The sequence below is a fragment of the Orbicella faveolata genome, unplaced genomic scaffold (genome assembly GCF_042242905.1).
Source record: "Orbicella faveolata isolate gen_17 unplaced genomic scaffold, um_ofav_v1 contig_24, whole genome shotgun sequence".
Taxonomy (NCBI): domain Eukaryota; kingdom Metazoa; phylum Cnidaria; class Anthozoa; order Scleractinia; family Merulinidae; genus Orbicella; species Orbicella faveolata.
Window position 1 is genome coordinate 11,913,050 of NW_028301552.1, and position 19,746 is coordinate 11,932,795.

Consider the following 19,746-nt stretch of genomic DNA (forward strand, 5'->3'; position numbering starts at 1 on the left):
GAATGAAATGAACACAAAAATAAAAATAAATAAATGAAATTATCAAAACTGCAATAAAAAAGCCTGAGTCGCAGCTGGTAGAGGAAAAATCAAACTTATTTAATACACGGTGGAGAAAATGGGTGCGTGAAATGGCAGCAGAAGTCAGAAATTTCTCTTCGACGAACGCAACTATTCCCGCGCTTTCATCAAAGGAAAGACCACGTGATAAGTTGAATGCCATAGAAAATATCGACCAATCAACAAACAGTTTTCAGTTGCTCTGAAGAGAACTGCATAATATCGATGTTCACAGCCTGTCGACGTTCGTAGCTGCAAAAAATGGGCATGTCGTCTCTGTTTTCCGTTGACACTAGCTAAATGGATCACGAGAATGCCAAATAAAGGGAAGAAAGAGAAGGTAATGTATCAGGCGTCGTGTGTTTTGTTCATTTTTGCCGCAAGTGCCTTGAACACGGTTGTGAGCACAACTTGGCAATTGTGACAGATCGGTTGTTCGACCGTACACGCTCTCTTTTTGTTTCTCTTGTCAAATACCAGGCTTCCAAAAGTGGGGGAAATGCTAAACAAGCGAATAAAGAAAATGGAGACGCTGTCAGTGACGAGGTAAGGTGGAAATTTCGTGTTTGAGCCGAGAAATCCTTTCGTAGCCTGAGTGAATCACACCAAGATCACGATATTGTTTATTGGGATGGGTGTTGACTGATTGATTTTTCTGTGTGATTTTCCTTGTGCAGGCAAAGCCAAAGTCTCAGCCTGTTTCTCATCCTCCGAGTCAAGCAGTGAAGCTCAGGCAATATGCAAATGGACCGTCAATTATGAGGAAGGAGAAGCGGCAAAGTTCGTCGTCTTTCAATGTGAGCGACAATCGAGAGATAGTGAAATTGCCTCCTTTGAAAGGTAAGATTACGCCGCGCTATTCGAGAAAACATTTTCCTATTCTTTTGCACGTTTTAAATACCCAGGGGTATTCAGAACGTGCTATATTTGAAGCGAAAATTGTTTTTTATTCGAAATGGTAATCGTTTGCCCTTTTCATTGTTGTATTCAGGCGGCTTTCGCGCAAATTGCTCTATTAATGCTTGTCGCACTGGGGTCTTTGCTATGTTAGGAAAAATGTACCCTCTGCTTTCGCCTCGGGTCAGTTTTGTTTACAATTTTATCCATTTTGTAACGCTGGTTAGTGTTTTCGTTTTGTAATTGCTACCATTTTGCAGCAACATCTAGAGACATTGCTCTGAATTAACGGAAGATTGTTGAAATAATGCCCGAAATACGGTAACGATATTTAGGTGAATATTTTAAAACTAAACTAAGGAACTTACTAATCTGATAAATTCGTTTAGAAATGTTCAGTCCTGACACTGCAGCAGTCCCCGGCCTGCGAGCCACAAAAAGCCATTTTTGTTTTTCAGTCTGTCAAAAAACGTAACCGCGTGTGTTATGGTTGGAAATCTTTTTACAGATAACAGAAAAATTCTCAGGTGGATACTACTGTAAACAACACTTCGGATCGACTTCAAATATATAATTCTTCAATTAAAAATAAGTTGCAATAGGGTTAGTGTTATGAGACAAATTTTTCGATTGGTAACGTGTATTTTTTGGCCATGAAAAGGCGTTTAAAATCGTTGCATTTGTGATTTCGGAAAGCGATGCCAAGATGTTTTTCATTGGCGCATCACTGGAGGTCATATTTACCTAAGAGTACACATTGTAAGAGTAAACAACAGGGAAAGCGATTTGTGCCTAAAAAGGTGTCAATTGAGCTGGTCAGATTTTTTTTCTTGAGAAAGAGAATATCAGATATAGAATAGTTTAGCAACTGATGGAAAAAATTCAAATAATTAATACCACATTACCTTTTTGTTTCGGAAATCTCCACACCTGTGGTATATATTTTTTTGTAGATTATTCTTTGCTGACAAAGATTATTCTCTTAGGAAGCTAGAGATAAACCAAAGGCTAAGTTTCTAATTATCTTTGTACTGTTTTCCCCTGTAAAAAGTAGTCATTAGTAGGGTGCAGGTGATTTGTACAATGTGCTTATGGCTTTGCACTGGTTTGTCCCTTTCTCGGTAAAAGTTTCCAAGACATGCCCAAAATGATAGTTGTCCAGTTGAAAGCTGAGCTTTTTAATGGCAAATTACTGTTAAAAATTGGCCATTAAACTCGGTATATTTTCCTTGATGCAATAATGATGACAATATACTCACTGAATTACGCTTTACATCAATGTTCTTTTGATAACTCAATGTCCTTTTTTGATCCATTGTGCAGTTGAGAGCGAAATGCTAATTTCCTGCTGGTGAAGGGTATTCATGAGTTCTCCATTTGTATTTTCTGTTGTTAAAATCCTACTATTTTGAGATAAGCAGTGGAAATGTGTTTTGTTGTTTCACAATAATATTTGTTTGATGGTTCCTAAATGAACAGCCTGTAAACACAGACAGATTTTTATCAGTTGCGTCACAATACCGCTGACAACCTGTCAATATTAGACAGCTTCCCAAAAAGTGCTCTTGTGCAAGGTTTAAAATAATTTTTTTTTTTTTTTTTTTAATAATCATTTCTTATTTTCAATGTGGTTTGCATTATTCTTGGAATAAATAATATACAAAAAGATTATTCTTGGAATTCCTGGAAAATACCTGGAATTTTAGAATTATCTTCTAGGATACCTGAGTGTTCCTTGAAAATAAATATTCCTTTTTTGCCCCTTCTCCTAGAAAACGTTTGGAATTTTGTGTGCATCTTAGGAAAAAATAAAGGAGAATAAGATTGCTTTTGAAACCTCTCCCACAACACTTAATACATTCTTAATAATTCAGTTGCTTGCAAAGCATATTTTCAACCATTTACAGTTCAAAATTTCTAGTAAGTTCTACTGGTTCTGAGAATTTTATATCCTGGAGAGGTTTATGAATTCCTTCATCTATGAGAAGTATAACCCAAGTAAAGAAACGGAATGAAGTTATTGTTGCTCTCTGTGGGTACCTTGACCTTACTGTGGCAACAATGCTTGAGACACTTGAAGATCTAGAGAGTTGTTCTACTGGGTGTCCTAACACCTGCTAGGGTGTTCTTAAAACGTGAAATGGTGAAGTGGCACTGCAGTAGAGCTCACTTTAGCCTACATGTAAATACCAGTGACTCAACAGTGGTTAGCTCACAATAACAGATTGCAGGTTTGGGATCAAGTTTCATGTTCACACAGATTGCACCCTGTAAAACTCTTTCATTCCACTAAACCTAACAGTTTTACTATAACAGTTACCTTAAATAGTAAATGGTTTGAACCCAGGAGTATCACGAGTTTTTCTTGTGTGATCGTTTGGGTGAGGATAGTTCTGAAATGAGCAGAACTGATCTTCAGAGTCAAGTGGATAGTGTTAATCAGGCGATGATGTTATAAGTCTGGCCTGTTGAACAAACCAGCTGATGCTAGGATTGCTTTCTTCTATTTACTGTAAATCCTTGAATTAGTACCCAGGGCACTTATTTCAAATTTGGGAGAAGACTCGGTCATTCGCGGGAGGTGCTTAATTGAGGGGAAGAGGCGCGTGTTTAATTTTTCCTAAATTGTGTTCAGATACGATCAGTTTTTTGTAATATATGTATGTGTGAGTTCCTCAAAAATCTCAGAATGATCCTGTCTCTCTTGAAGAACTATGTAATATGACTCCTTTAGCCAGTCAAGGCCTGGTGCACAAGGCTGGTTGGGCTTTAGGCAATGAATGAGGAGATCTTCACTACCATCCATTGCAACAGTCAATGCACAGTGCTTAAATGAGTCGATAATCACTTGCTTGTGATTGAACACGACCAAAACTGTGCATCCTTTGTTGTCTAAGCACTCTTTCATAAATCAGGGGGGGGGAGGGGGTGCTTATTTGAGGGGAGGCACTTATTGTAAATTTTGGCCAGTAGAAGGGTGCCTTTTCTAAGGAATGCGTATTTTAGGGGGGATGCTAATCCGCTGGTTTACGTTATTCAGGTTTTGTTCATTTTATACTTGTTTTCAGATGCACCACCAAATGAAAGGGAACAGCTTTTTATTCAAAAGATTGAGCAGTGCTGCATTTTGTTCGATTTCGCCATGGATCCTCTCAGTGACCTTAAGTACAAAGAAGTTAAGCGAGCAGCACTCAATGAGATCGTTGACTTCATTACACACAACAAAGGTGTTATCACAGAGCCAATTTATCCAGAAGTAACTCGCATGGTAAATATGAGTTATTTGTTATGCATTCTTGTGTAATGTGTCACTATTTATTGAAGAAGCTATGTCATGTTCTGCGCATCTTGAAAAGTTTAGCCTGAATTTTTCAAGTTTGAGTTGAGTTGATAACTTTATAACTTTGTAATCCATGTTAATCCTTTCAACCATCCTTGTTCTTTTAGCGTCTAATCTTTAATATTATCTCTTTGGTGATTTTCTATGTTAGTAAACTGCTATTTTCAGGTTTCCTTCAATTTAATTTAATTTTGTGGGGGGCCAAAGTAACTCAAAATGCTGCACGGCTGAGCCCCATTAAAGTCCTTCCCCCAGTATTGCATTGTGCAATTCGCATCCCTATTGTGCATAATTTGATGCATGATTAGTGCCTGCACATTAAAAAAATTTGTGGCTTTTTCTTTATGGCTGGACCTCACCATAGAGGTTAATTGTCATTTTCTGGAAAACGAGTAAGGTGACCTACCATTTTTTTTCTGTTGTTTTGAATTGAGTACTAGTAAATTTCTCTATGTAAAATAAATATGGACCAATTCTCAGAGTATAATCATGGTGTTGTTATCAGGATTTATTGAGTATAAACAAGGTGCTGTTGCACCTAAATGAACATGGGGACCCCCCATTTTTTTCAAAATTTAAGGTCCTATAATATAAATAATTAATAGGCAAAGTTTGACAAAACTCTCAGTGCAGGTTTTATTTTAGTGGAATGCCCTTAATGGAAGAGAATAATTTGGTAATCATTTCTTTTTGTTTGATAGTTTGCTGTCAACACATTCAGGACTCTACCACCACCATCTAATCCTAATGGTGCAGAATTTGATCCAGAAGAAGATGAGCCTAATTTAGAAGCTGCTTGGCCTCATCTACAGGTTGAGTTTGAAATACAGTGTAAATACAGCGCTTGGAAAAAAAACTTAAATTCCAGCTTGCCCTTTGGAGAAGCAGCTCTCTTTCAAATTTTTGCTTGCCCCGGGCAAGCCTAAGTTTACTTTTCTTTTGTTTAGTTACTAGACAACTTGGCTGGACCCTTGCCCATTAGGCAACTGAGTTACTTGCCTAGGAGGAAAATCTAGTTGTCTTGGACAACTGGACGACACTCTTTTCGACCCCTGAAATTTTTGCAACTTCTTAACATGTGACTAATTGACACTGCTGTCACTGTTGTCACAATTGACACTGTTGTATCTCCAAAACTTATTTGAACACAGACTAGTAATTGAACTTATATGGCTTGTAAAGCATCCAAACCTGTGTACTTAATAGTGATAATCACATGTCAGTCATGATAATTATTATAGTTTCATATGTCTGCCATCTTGGATTCACTATCTTAAATTTCACAAATATTTCAGAAATGTCAGAACAGCTCTGAAATTGATGTGAAAAATAAATAAATAAAGGATATAAAGATAGAAGAACTTCAGGAACAGATTTTCAAGATTTAATTGATGTCTTATAGTCATTAGCTACCAACCACGAAGAAACCATACACAATCATTGCTTTTAGCAAACATACAATTAAAAGAATCATAATAGTTATTGTATAGCACAGCAGAGCTGCCCATTAGGTTTTCTTCTGAGGCCCGTTTCTCAAATGTCCTGGGAACTTTTCGGGCCTGCAAAGCCATTTTTGTTTAATCTGTATCTAAAAATAGAGGTGTAATGTATGAGGAGAACCTCTTTTGATATTACGAATATGTGAATAAATCAGCTTTGTAATCATAACGCTTAAGATTTTGCTGTGGCTTTCTGGGTGTAAAAATGTTTTTAGACCTTCGAGAAACAGGCCCCAGGTGTCTAGTGCCATTATTTATGCTGGTTATGTTATTCTTTTAGATTGTCTATGAATTATTCCTGAGGTTCTTGGAGTCACAAGACTTTCAGCCAGCATTGGCCAAGAAGTTTATAGATCAAAAATTTGTTATGCAGGTAGAAAAAAGTAAATTGTATTATCTGGCAGAAAAATGATAATCTGTAGTGTGGAATATATATATTTATATATCTGTTTATAAGGGAATGAAAGGGAGATGCATAATGAGCTCATGGAGACGAAGTTGGTGTCTGGTGAAACCTCGACTGATTATGCAGAATTTTTGGCAGCCTCAGTAGGATTCATTAAAATAGTCTTGATTCCAGATAATTGTTTTTCAAAATATACATGTATAATAAAAGCATAACTGAGAAATACAGACAGAAGTCTGACCAAAAATCAATAGTTGAAGTTCAACTGTACTTGTATATATTGTCTCAAGAAAGAAACTCACAGTAACAAAAACTCACATTTCCTTCACTTTTTGTTTTAAGTTGGTTTATTCCTGTAAACTGTTAACTGTTTGCTTCTCTCTTTATTTTCAGCTTCTTGACCTCTTTGATAGTGAGGATCCGAGAGAACGAGATTTCCTCAAGACAGTCCTGCACAGAATCTATGGCAAGTTCCTTGGACTTAGAGCATATATCAGGAAACATATAAATAATATATTTTACAGGTGAGTCTTTTGTAAGTGGTAGTTTTGTGAATATTAGAACGTTTGATGTTTATCATGACAGCTGGCCCATGCATTGCTTGCCAGTATTAATGCCCTGCAAGATTGCATCTGTTAAGAACTGCACTTCTACAACTCTTTAGTATAAATCCACTAGCATTCTATCACGAATGCCGTTCTCTGATTGGCTACGCTGCTCACTATCTATTCTGTGATAGATAGTGAGTAGCGTGGCAGTGTGCCCTTGTTAACAAAATGACGGCTGCTTCTTGTTGTTTTTGAAGTGTCTATGAAGGGATTCAGGTAAAGTTCTCCATGACCAGTAGATTTATATTAAAACAATTAGATTATCCACTCTTGATTTCTATGCATGATAGAAATCTCCAGCTCATAATCTAAATTGCTTAAGGTATCAGTGTACCCCAAATGACAACCTCGCGTTGTCGCTACTTCTTGGTCACACGTTTCATAAAATCCCCAATAAAGTACATATTTTCTGAAAGCTTAGTAAATGCAGATTCTGATTATTACTTGATATAAGGCAAGAAATAGAAGCCTTTCCTAAAATAATGATCGTTTTCCAAAAGTATGTAGTTTCACAAATAGAGTTTGTTTCCGGTTAGAATTTAACGGGAAAAAGCGAGCGACATCGCTACGTCTTCTTCACACCTTGATCTAAAAAACCATGGCGGGGGATTTTGATTACTTGTGCAGTTTGTTTTTAATATGCTGTTAAACTTTAAGTTTTTATAAAACACGCATTACCTTTGCTTAAATACTCATTACTTTCAAAGAAAGCAAAAATTAAAAATTCCTTGACCCAGTTTTTTTTGCCACATTATCGGGCAACATTCTTGCTGAATTTCAGCGAAAAAGGATGAAAACTCACTGTAAACGAACTGTAAACTAGTGCCTCATTCATTGAAATTTTAGTTTTGAGAAATAAAGCAAAATGTACTTTAGGGTGTTTTTCCGGTGTAGGGAGATAAGATCTCAAAATTTGTGAAAAGTAATTACCTGTTGATCGATAAAGTGAGGGCTCTTCTTACTTAGACAATAGAACTCGCATTTACGTATTGTCCCGCAAAGCGGTCTCAAATGCTGTTTCTGGCGGGAAATACCAACAAAGCTCTCTGTGCTGCTGATACACTCGCAGTTTTGGAAGCACTGGATGCAATAACTTTACGATGCTGAAGGCCAAAACTAAGGGATCTAAAAAGTGCGATGGAGGAAGCAATGGGAATTTGAACAGCGAATCTGCAAAAGAAACCATGCTTTTGGAAATGAGAGTATCAGGGTAAGACTGCCTTTTACACCTACTATTAGTAGCTGTACTGTATATATTAATTGGCTATTCAGAATTTCAGCGAAGTGCTTGAGTTACCTTGGGTGGTCAATCAGCCATGTATCTGCAAAGCACCAAAAAGAATATTGTAACAGTTTTTCACTCCGTAAAGGTGGCAAGGCTCGTTGTTTTTTTAATCTTCCACAAATAAGGACAAATGAAGAACCACGGTGAATCTTCTATAATGACGTGGTGCTGTAAAATGCTGGGATATATATTGTGAAAACTGGGAGCCTCGAAGGTGAACTGTGCTCAAAAGGAGTGGCTGCGACTCAAGACTGTTTAGAAAACATGACAGCGCATATTGGAATATAGGACAGATGTAAATGGAATGTTTAGCAGTCGAATTGTTTTGCTGTGACTATTTTAAAACAATCAGAAGGTTTTGAAGTGTTCTTTATTATTTATTATTAAAGATGTGTTCTTTATTATTTACAGCACATTCTGTCTCTTGCAGACCCTCATTACGCTTTCAAACGGCTTTCAAACAGCTGGCACTGAAAACAGGAACTGCTTCGTTTTGTACTTCGTCAAGACAGTCAAAGTCTAGCAATTTATCTTGCTCAAAGTGTGAGCCTTTCTCACTAGCGGCGAGTGCTTCAGCCAATTCCTTATGAAATACATGTACCTCTGAGGTTTTCCGTTTCGGTGCCTTCTTTGTACTTGAAAAAGGACATGATCTTTTGCGTTTCTTTTTTGAAGACATCTTCCACTACAAACAAATCGATTACGCGTGACAGACTAATCGCGTGATGCAAAGGAAAACGTGCTGCGCTTCTATCACGTGACTATTAGTGGCAGTTTAATTGATCATGACAACTTGTTGACAGCATCCAATTAGAGATAATTTATTCATAAAATCATTTTTTCTTTAAAACTTTGTCTAGGAGAAACCTTTTTTCGCAGAACTTTTTGTAATTAAAAGAACTCAATGAGATGTACTTGGGAATATCAATAACTAAAATTTGGCAAAATTGTCGATTTTGGGGTACACTGATACCTTAATAGAAACGTAGGGTCAGTGCAAGCTGCTGATGTTATGATGTCATAAGTAGAGATTTTTTTTATTTTTCATATAATCAGCCCTACATGTATGTGCCATGTGCAACAAAAGGGGCTGTTAGTTAGTTGGTTAGTTAGTTAGTTTTCCTTGCAGTGTTTTCTAATGCCTCCTCTTGGTTCTATCATGTTGTGATAACTTGAGGAAGCCACGACAACACTTCTTGCTTTCAGCTTATGTCCTTACAGCATCTCGTATTCCCCCAATCATACACCCATGTTTTATGACTCAATAGCAACATGGAACTGTTTTTTTTTTCATTTAAGAAGTATTTTATCTTGTAGATTTATATATGAAACTGAGCATCATAATGGGATTGCAGAGCTACTGGAAATTTTAGGAAGGTAGGAGATGTTACTGATTTTGTTTATACAGTCATGTACAGTCATGAAAACATTTTGAGGGTATGGGCACTGCATGCTTCACATGACAATGACTTGTTATATTTTGGATACACAGCATTATCAATGGCTTTGCACTTCCACTCAAAGAAGAACACAAGCACTTCTTGATGAAAGTGCTCATGCCGTTACACAAGGTCAAAGCACTGAGCATGTACCATCCACAGGTCAGCCTCTTTTCTCTTTTTAGTTGCTTAACTCTTAACTGGACTTCTTAAAATTATGAATAACAATGAAAACATTAAAGTGCCACTAACCCCCCAAATTTTTTTTCGCTAATAGAAATTTCCTTTTTCTCCCGATCACCACTGCGAAAAAATTATCGTTGTAGCTATTTTTGTTAATTTTCTATGAATTTTTAAAGTTTGTAAATTTGCGCTTTTCCATGTTCACGACCAAGGAATAGGGGAGAATGGTACGAGTTCGCTTTTGACGTCACTTCGGGAATAACAATATTTTGTTTCTGAGAAGAATGTATGCGCACGTGCGATAGTGTGTGTCAAAATTGTTGCAGAATGCAAGGAAGATATGTTGTTGGAGGCTGTAGCAATACAGGATGCATAGAATAGAGTATTCCTCTTCATTCAATACCTCTATGTCAACGAAACTCTACCAGAAACGAGAAAAAGACCAAAGAAGTGGGCTGATCTGTGTGAGGCTAACGCTGGGGAGCCATTGAAGATTTCTCTGATCTCGGGTTCGCCACTACTATAAAAACCTAGAGATTTTCATGGCCTGTATATTCTTCTCTATCTCTAGTGGAAAGCTTGAAATTGTCAAGGTACTGCATAAGACACGAATTTGGGATAAGCTGGAAGCCATCTGACTATTTCGAGCACAAACGATCCTCCAACGCGAGTCCCAGACGAAACTATATGTAGGTGACAAAATTACACGGTAAATTAAACGCATCGCGTTTTGAAATAGACTTGTCTAAAGGAATAGTAAACTAAACCTACGTTCTACAACGACGCGAAGATTGTTGACGCTTCAAACTGGTGAACTATCTATGTATTTGTGGATTTTGATAAAAACACATGCACGCCGGAGGTTGCCTGTCATGTAATCTGGCCGTGTTTCTCAATGACCATTCCGAATACAAACTTGTTCTGCTCTTTGAGTTTCGTCTTTGAGGAACAAAATGCATCTAAATTACAAACTTAGAATGGATCAGGCATTTATAAATATATGAGGAAAGGGAAACAAACGATTAAGATTCAACCTTAGCACTACCGACGGAGATTGTTGTGCTGAAAGAAGAATGCGCTTGTCAGTCAACCGAAACGCAAACTAATAAGTTGAGGACTCCCAGGTTATTAGCGTGCGTAAAATGGACATTTCATTCAAAATAACAGTGAAGTAGAAATGCATTCATTTAACTGAAAGTATACTGAACCTCTTTTCAAGATCTTGTCGAAGGATTTTCCATGATTTCACTAGTACGGAATATGCAAATTTGCATAGCTTGTGTTCGTACACAGTAATTGGATATGCATATACTACGGTCAGTCAACAATAATGAAGTGAAAAGTTACCTCACCTTTGAGTATTGTTTGCCAACATCTCTGCCTATCTCTTATGTTAAAACTATTTTCAATCACTGATCTGGAGAAGTAGGCAGGAGTGCAGTGTGACTGCATCGCATTTTAACTTGTATTTCGGGGAAAATTAATATTTGAATGTAAAAGTGTTTTGTCACTCCGAAAGTTGCACGTTCCGTAAAGTCAAATTACCAACTCTTTGTGTTCATTGACATCTTTATAACTCTTTAAGAGCTGTAAGCTAACTCTTCAGCCATTGTTTGTACCTTTATAACGCAAATGGATCGGCAAATTGTCAATCCTGGCCTAAATATAATTATACAACGCGACGACCTCGACTGGTGACCAGCACTTTGAAATGGAAAAAATATGTACTTCGCAGCCGTCCAAATCGTAGCTAGACTCTGAATTGTAATGCTAGATGATACAGTTCTTTCACTTAAAGTTCTTGTCCAGTTTTGATAAAATATGAATGACAAATAACCCGAAAATGTTTTGACTGCCCTCGAAGCTCAGTCAAAAGTCTCTTGAGTGTTTTAGCCCGGTTCCCGAAGTGACGTCACTAGTAGCCCGACCCAGATCCCACTTTGCGCGGTCGTGAACATGGAAATTACATGTTTAAACGCCTGTAGAAACGCAGGGATTTTATCAATCAAGATAATTTTTTCACTGAAGTAATCAGGAAAACTGGTAGATTTTATTAAATGAAAAAAAAAAATTGGGGGTTAGTGGCACTTTAAAAGGTGGCTTTTCCATTACTTCAAAATTGGTGCATGTTTGGAAATAGTTATGCAGGGGTTTCATTAAAGGAGAAGGTCACTCCAAAAAGCTGACGTCTTTACCTATAGCAAGTAAACATTCAGTTTTTTCACTCACCAAAGTTTCAGCCTCTGAAGTGCCTGCTATCCTGAAGAAATTACTCTCGAAAGAAGCGACTTCAGAGGCCATCAGTTTGAATTGTAGTTGGCAGCCAGGCCATGTTTATGTGACATCATTCCATCCGACCCCTGATTATGTAGTTGTTTTAGAGAGGCGCAACTCCTGAAAACCTTCAATCAATCAACCGCCTTAACAATAGACAGAGAGATTTCAGATCATAAAGGAGATTAGCTGCTTGATCAAATGTCTCGCAGAAGAAAAACTGCACTCGAGAGACAGTGTCACAGAATAAAAGTCAGCACCAAGAGAGTTTTTGTTTGCAGGTTATTTCTTGGAGGCTTGACAGATTGAGGATGAATGCAACCTGTTTTAATCCTTTTAACAAATAGATTCCATGTTGCCATGTGTCTGTTTAATAGTAATAGACCACAGATGATGTAAAAATGTGTTAAGAAAAAAACAGTGGCACAGTCCAGCCATCAGGTGAGTGTGGCACTGAATGTCTTTATCATACTTTGACTTCTTCTGTGATCAGTTTCTAAACAGAGCACAGCAACATGAAATCTACATACATGTGTCAGTGATTTATAATAAAGAAACCCAAAAATATAAATGGTATCATCTGTACATCTGTTCTCCAATAGATCAAATGTAAGAACCAATCAAAAGACTTATTATGTAATTTTGAATTGTGGTTATGGACCAAAGAAGGCAGTATCCTTGTGTAAATTTACTCTCAAATCACCTGTCTGCTTGATGGCACATTGTAAAGCAAAAATTATTGTTAATAACCCTTGCCAATAGTGCAATTGGGTGAGTTAAATTCATGCAAATTATATGATTTTTCATATCTACCCAGTTGGCCTACTGCATTGTACAGTTCTTGGAAAAGGACCCTGGTCTTACAGAACCGGTAAGAATCATGATAGAAAGGAAACCCGTGTTAAGGCGACCTCGTTTATTACGGCCACTTCATTCTGGCCCAAACGAAAGCTCAGTCAGTCATTTTATTATTTAAAGAACTCCTTTAATTCGGCCACCATGTCAGTAAGGCCAGATGTTTGTGCCCCATTGGTGACCAGGTTCGACAGGGTTCCACTGTACAAGCAAATGTATTGCTTGAGTTGTCAGGATTACTAGTTTCAGTCTCTGACATTTTTCATATCTTACTGGTCAACTTTTTTGTTCTCAAGGTCATTCTGTCACTGATGAAGTTCTGGCCAAAGGTACACAGCCCTAAAGAGGTGGGTTTGTACAATTTATATTTGAATTTACATCTGAGAGTCTAACAAAAACGAAATTTAATTAATGTATTCACAGGTGATGTTTCTTAATGAGCTTGAAGAAATTCTTGATGTCATTGAGCCATCAGAATTCTCAAAAATCTTAGAACCACTTTTCCGACAACTGGCAAAATGTATATCCAGCCCACACTTTCAAGTAAGTAGATTTATTAACCATTTGAATTCTTGTTGATCAGTAGCTCCCTGTTATTTCATGAATACATATAACTGATACAGTTTGGATTGTACTGTAAGTTACACCTACATTTTGAGATGTATGTTAGTTAATTCATGCTTGTACAGTACCACCATTGCTATGGTACTGCAATGGGTAGCACAGTGGTCTGTCTGCATTACAAAATGTGTTATCCCAGAAAATACCCTTCCCCACCTCATGGAAGGTCACTGGAAATTCCTAGGGGTGGGGTTGGGAGGTGTGGGGGGGTTGTGTCTTAGAAGCCAAAGATTTTAAGGCGAAATACATGTATGAATCAGAGTTGCTTTTAGATAATAGACCTTTCCCGCATTCCGCTTCAGTGCGTACGAACAATAGCACCAGAGCGAGGTTGGGGTGGACATTTTCATATCGTTGCTGTATTTTTGTCCACCCTGACCTTGACTCAGTGCCATTGTTTGCTGGAATGTGGGAAAGGTCTATTATGTCTATCTTAAAGTCTATACTTAATTTAGTTTAAATTATTATATTTAGTTTTACTCTCATGACTGTAAAGTGATACAGAGATTTGTATATACTCACTATATAAATGAAATTATTGTATTATTGTGTTGTACAAAACCAATCTGGAATTTCCAGAGGGGTGGATTGGGGTGGGGAAACCAAAAAACCTTGCTTAGAGAGGGCATGCATATTTTCTGGAGTAATGCATTCTGGGTTCAAGTGCTGGGTCATTGCATTGTGTTCTTAGCCTAGGCACTTTATTCTAATGCTGCCTCTCTGACACACGTTCAAGTATAAATTGACACCAGTGTGATGTTAGAGAACCCTGACAAAAAACATCTTGTGATATACAAGTATAAGTATCCCATCCATGTTGACTAGCAACACTCTTAGTACATGTAGTTTCATGTTGTGGAGGCCGGGATAAGCTCAGCAGTAGAGGACTCTATTTTATGATGCTTCAACAATAATTCATTTCTCATAAATTTGACAGGTTGCTGAGCGTGCTTTGTATTATTGGAATAACGAGTATGTGATGAGCTTGATGAGTGACAATGCTGGTATCATAGTGCCCATCATGTTTCCTTCCTTGTATAGACATTCAAAAAACCACTGGAACAAGTAAGAAACAAGTTTTCTTTTAATTAGTGAAGATGCTTGTTGATTTTGAACTTACGTGCTTGTTATAGGTGTTGTTCTGTATTGTATCCAGGCAGGAATGTATATGTATGCTGCGCTGATCGACAAAGTAGCAGGAGACTAAAATGAGTAGAAGTGATTATATTTGATTGCAAAATTAAGCCTGTGATGGTTTAGAACATTTTCACAAAATATAAACACTGCTTTCTCAAAATTTTTCAATGTAAGTTTGATTTTGGGCTAAATGAAAGGCTTTCAAAATATCAGAAAAACTAATTACTTACCTTTAGGTCTAAGATTCTTGCGAGGGGGTTTTCTTTACTCCTCCATGTGAAGAATCGATGACTATTCATTGTTTGTTGGGCTCAAAAAAAGTGCTCTGTGTTCGTCCAGGACTAATAGATTATCTTGCCAGGCAAGGAACTTTTATTCTCACGTGTCCAATGAGCAACGGCCCAGGCAAGTTGTCTGCCAACCAAATAAGAAAAAGGCAAACTTGGACTTGCTCAGGGCAAGCAAAATTTGAGAGCTGCTTGTCCAAACAGAGAGCTGGAATTCAAGTTTTTTTGAGCCCTGTGTTTGGTACATTTTTTTGGTTTCTTGCCCAATTGTTAATCTCTGCTTACAGATTCATGGTGGTTGTTGAATGCAGGCTGGGGAAACTGTTGAGAAAGCTGAAATGTTTATTTTGTTCTTTCTTAGGACAATTCATGGTCTGATATACAATGCCTTGAAGCTCTTTATGGAGATGAATCAAAAGCTCTTCGATGAATGCTCACAAAAATATAAACAAGAAAAACAGAGGTATTGCTCTAGTTAAAAATAATTTGACTAGAAGCTTAAGGGGTTTTTTGTGAGCAGGTAGTTAATGATGAGGTGTACCTGATTGGGGCATGCAGTGGCTGAACAGCTAGTGCACTGGACTCAGGACTAAATATGCTTAAACTATTAATTAAGAGAAATGTGAATTTAGGGTATCTTCAAAGTGTAATTGATGACAAGATATGTGAAAACCTTGGCCACAAAAATGTACTACTAAAGCTTTGCACTGTTAATTGAGTTTTCTGATGCATGTTTGAGAGTGTTTTAAAAGCAGTTAAATACCCCAAGCATTCTCTAGGTGCAAGAAATTAGCAGTAAAAGTAGCCCTTCTTATACTTGGGCTCTTTCTGCTGTTGTCATCCATGCCATTTTTTCTTGCCCAGGTGTTTTTGGTGTTGCTCAATGATCTTCTTTATGATTAGTTGGGACTACTAAAAGAGCACTGTTAAAATTAATAAAGTTTAAGAGGGAAGCAAGGGGGTGATGTGCATGTGTGATCCCATTTTCCTGGCAAATGTTAACAAAATTCATGAGTTACATACTTTTAGCTACTGTTAACAATGTTTTTTCTTATGAATTCACAAATCAATGTATTTTAGTGGCTTTTCACATGTCAGACACAAATGTTCCCTCTTGGCATGTGTCGTGCATAAACCCTTTGCCACCCTCGCTTATCAACTGGGGTAAGGGAATTTTAGTTAAGTTGATTTTTTTCTGGGATTGGGCTAAACTGTATCTCAGTGACATTGTGCCTTGTTCGATTTGTGGATAGAGATGGGGATTTGTGAGCTTAGAGTTTCATTTTGACAACTAGAATTATTGTTGCTGTTATTCTTAGGGAAAAAGAGAAGCTTAAAGAGAGGGAAGAAGCTTGGCTAAAAATAGATGAACTAGCTCGTAAGAACCCTAATGTAAGTACACTTGATTGCCAAACTATAAAGGACAACATTAATAATCAACTATGATGTAGGGAGTATGTTGCTACCTGTTTTCATGTTCTTTACATACAAAACCATCAAATTGTAATCTGCCTTGTGCAGGATGTGGTGTACCTTATTTAGCTATGCAAGTTAATTAAGCTTTTGTTAATCTTGTCTTGCCCTCTTGTGTAGGTGATAAGCACTCAGATGATAATTGTCATCTCTTAATTTGTTTCAGTATGTGAAGATTGCTCGTTTAACTGATGCCGAGGATGGAGATAAAGTGTCAAGCTTGTGTATGGAGTTGGGTAATGAAATGGAAGGTGTAGAGGAAGGTGCAGTTTATATTCAAGAAGTATCAAAAACGGTAATTTGCTAATAAGCTGGGTGTTTTGCTGTTCAACTACATGCCGGCTGCAACTAAACCAAACAAGAATTGTGTTGCTACCTTTTTCTCAGCTTGCCATTGTTACATGGTTTTTGCTTCAATTATGACTAAATTTTCTTACTGCATTCTTTGGCACTGAAGTAAATTCTTCTTGACTAATGTTTTCTGTGGGGAGGCGTGATTGCCAGATAGTTTGTGCCCTGGACTCCAGATCAAGTTGTTTTGGTTCGAACCTTGACAGGGATTACTGTGTTGTGCTTGTGGAGACGTTGTTTACTCTTACAGTGCCTATAAAAATGGGTACTGGTGGCTTGAATGCTGAGGGGCTGGGGGATAACCTTGAGAAGACTAGCTAGCATCTCATTCAGGAGGGGTAGCAACACTTCTTGTTTGTCATGTCACAGAAACCGGACTGAGATAAACATCAGCTCAATCGACCACTAAACTTAATCACAGGCTTTTTTCTAACTGAAATGTTTTCCTGGCATTGTTATCTCTCTCGACAGGAATTTGCTGCAAAGAAGCCAGAGAATAGGAAGTTTGTGCGGCGGAAATCTGAACTTCCACACGACTCAAGGACTGTAAATGCACTGTCAGATTATAATAGTCCAGAGGAGTACCTTACTTCAGCACCCGAAACGTAAAGTGCATATCTACGTGTTGCCTAAATTTGGCAGATTTGAACTTTTTAAATTCAATTACAGGTTTTCTCTGATATCTTTATTATTAGACTTATTTTGAACCCTGTGTTCTTACTTATTTTAAGGCATAACTTACATCTAATAGCATGTAAGGCAACTATTCATAGAGATGAGGCAAACTAATTTAGTTTGGGCGAGAAATTTTTTAAACCCTTAATTCAATCAGAAACAACACAATCATCACTCCAGTGTGTCATCGCCATATGTCGATGTACCAAGTAATGTGATCAAGAAGAAACCGTGGATATAAAGAAGAAACCTTTTAATATTGTGAGGATGGAATAAGAATATTACCCATTTTTCCCTTAATCATTTGCTTTGAAGGGATTTTTACGACAGTTTTTAATCAACTTACTAAAAATGGCCAGAAAATTAATTCTTCAAGACATTGGCTGCTAAGTGGATCACTGTTAAAGCTCTGGTAAGCCCCCTCTCTCTTTAAGAAGTGTCTTTCCTTTCACTCATATAATTTTGTGAAAAGTGCTCCCCCCTTTACAAAGATGGAAGCCCAAATCAATTTCTGATGATGAATTTAGTTATTAGTAGTTATTTTAGTTATTACTATTACTAGTTATTATGACTTTCATTTTGTACTATGTCACGGGTTTTTAAGTTTATTATTTAGAACATGGATGTTTTAAACCATTCTGCATGGTATATGCACACATCAAACAGAAGTTTTAATCAACTGTCAACCTGTTCCTCTGTGAATATTTTTAAAAAAGTTGCTTTGGGTTCTTTTACAATATAGAGAACCCCGCGCAAAGGAAGGTAATATAAGAATGAGTGATATGTGAAAGATTGTCTTGGACAATAAGCTTGTAAATAATTGCGAGATGCTCTGTGGTGAATTCCAGGGACGGTGAGGGGAATTGTCGAGTTTCTAAAGAAATTATTCTGATCAAGGTAGTTTATTACTTGGGGTTAACTTATTGAAAATCACTTTGGAATTGTCTCAGAAGTGGCACCGATTCAGCTCCCTCAATATGAAGTGGTGCTGGCCAGTTCTGAGTTAATACAGTTGAACCTCTTCACAACGGCCATCTTGGGGACAGAGAAAGGTGATCGTTGTAGGGAGGAGGCCGTTATCGGGAGGTTGAGGGTGTAGTATAACGGTACGTAGGGATCAAGTTTCGTGATCTTTTGCCATAAAAAAAATTGTTTTTCATCAGTCGCTGATAAACTGGCCGTTGTCGAGTTGTTATTTTGGTAGTTGGAACGCGCTTTAGAGGCCGTTGTGGAGAGGTGACAGTTGTAAATGTTAAAAAATAAGGTTGAATGTATGGACCGTCCGCCAGGACAAAAATAAGAGGCCGCTGTAGAGAGGTGGCCGTTAGTGGAGGTTCCACTTGAGTCAGCTAAATGATTTTAGAAGTCGGGAACTAACTTAGCTTCAGTATGGTAGGGGAATTGTAAGTAACACTACGTAACTGCTACGAAGTACAACAAAATGTCTGAAACAGAAGTCTTTTATTTTCTTAGTCCTTCGTCTATTTTTATTCCAGGGTTGGACCCGAGTGGTTTGTGGGTGTGGATTTATTATGCAATCTCTCTGTTGATAAGGGTAAAGGGCGTGTTTTATCTACCTTGGTTCACCTTGGTTCCCAATGACTGACAGAAGACGGACATTGTAGTAACCTGTAGACATGTGTATCTCACGGGTACGGGGGGGGGGGCGGGGAGGGGGGGCTCCGTTTTGAAAAGGTCGAGGATGCTCGTCGTCCTGCTTTATAGGGGTGTTAATTACAGATTGTGGCCTCACTGAGGATGCTCTGAACGAAACATCACTATTTTTGGCCATCCGGTTATCTTAAAGGATTACATTCAAAGAAAGAAAGAAACGCTGTCAGGTCCATTTTTGGGGGCTGAATAAAGTTTCAGCCACGCTCAACATCCTCGAGCTTTTTACACGGGAGTTCCCCTTCCCCGGAGTGTGTGTCGCTCTAAATTTGGTGGCCTAAAATGGTGTGATCTTGGGCAGCTTTGGGAACCGTCGTCCTTTCATTGGACATGGAAATCGAAAGTAGTGTTTTTTTAGAGAAGGCCTAATTTTATCCCCATCTGTGTAATGTTACTATACAGAGTACATTGTCAAGGTAACAGGTCGCATCCGCGTTATATTTTTGGGGGAATACAACGATGAAACAATAAATGTTCTTCTGTGAAATGTATATTTATTCAAAAATAAACATCAAGGTATGTATTTTGAAGTGTATTTTTCTGGTGTTTACGTTCGCGAACACAATAGACCATTTCCGAGTCACCTTGTGGCTCTTTTTCAAAACGAGTCCGTGCAAAAATGAGTTTGATATACATGAAAATGAATCTCAAGGTGGAACACATTTTCAGAAGAATGGTTTCGCAC

The 19,746-nt window shown here is 37.7% G+C and overlaps 1 protein-coding gene across 4 annotated transcripts in view; it reads left to right on the forward strand.

Annotated features, from left to right (window-relative positions):
• Window positions 1–230: 230 nt before the first annotated feature.
• Window positions 231–19,746, forward strand: part of LOC110043257 (serine/threonine-protein phosphatase 2A 56 kDa regulatory subunit gamma isoform-like) — a 73,115-nt gene continuing 53,599 nt past the window's right edge. The window contains exons 1-18 of one of the 4 annotated variants that reach the window (XM_089292747.1): window positions 231–400; window positions 541–606; window positions 738–900; window positions 4,026–4,225; window positions 4,999–5,109; window positions 6,077–6,169; window positions 6,596–6,726; window positions 7,880–8,020; window positions 9,413–9,472; window positions 9,588–9,696; window positions 12,809–12,862; window positions 13,143–13,193; window positions 13,270–13,389; window positions 14,405–14,532; window positions 15,253–15,354; window positions 16,211–16,283; window positions 16,531–16,659; window positions 17,187–19,584. In XM_089292747.1, the coding sequence (XP_089148873.1) occupies window positions 374–400; window positions 541–606; window positions 738–900; window positions 4,026–4,225; window positions 4,999–5,109; window positions 6,077–6,169; window positions 6,596–6,726; window positions 7,880–8,020; window positions 9,413–9,472; window positions 9,588–9,696; window positions 12,809–12,862; window positions 13,143–13,193; window positions 13,270–13,389; window positions 14,405–14,532; window positions 15,253–15,354; window positions 16,211–16,283; window positions 16,531–16,659; window positions 17,187–17,324 (1,896 nt within the window). In that variant the 5' untranslated portion in view covers window positions 231–373 and the 3' untranslated portion in view covers window positions 17,325–19,584. Of the gene's footprint in view, window positions 401–540; window positions 607–737; window positions 901–4,025; window positions 4,226–4,998; window positions 5,110–6,076; window positions 6,170–6,595; window positions 6,727–7,879; window positions 8,021–9,412; window positions 9,473–9,587; window positions 9,697–12,808; window positions 12,863–13,142; window positions 13,194–13,269; window positions 13,390–14,404; window positions 14,533–15,252; window positions 15,355–16,210; window positions 16,284–16,530; window positions 16,687–17,186; window positions 19,585–19,746 lie in introns of those variants that run through there. The other 3 variants (XM_089292748.1, XM_089292751.1, XM_089292750.1) reach the window with 3 other exon arrangements.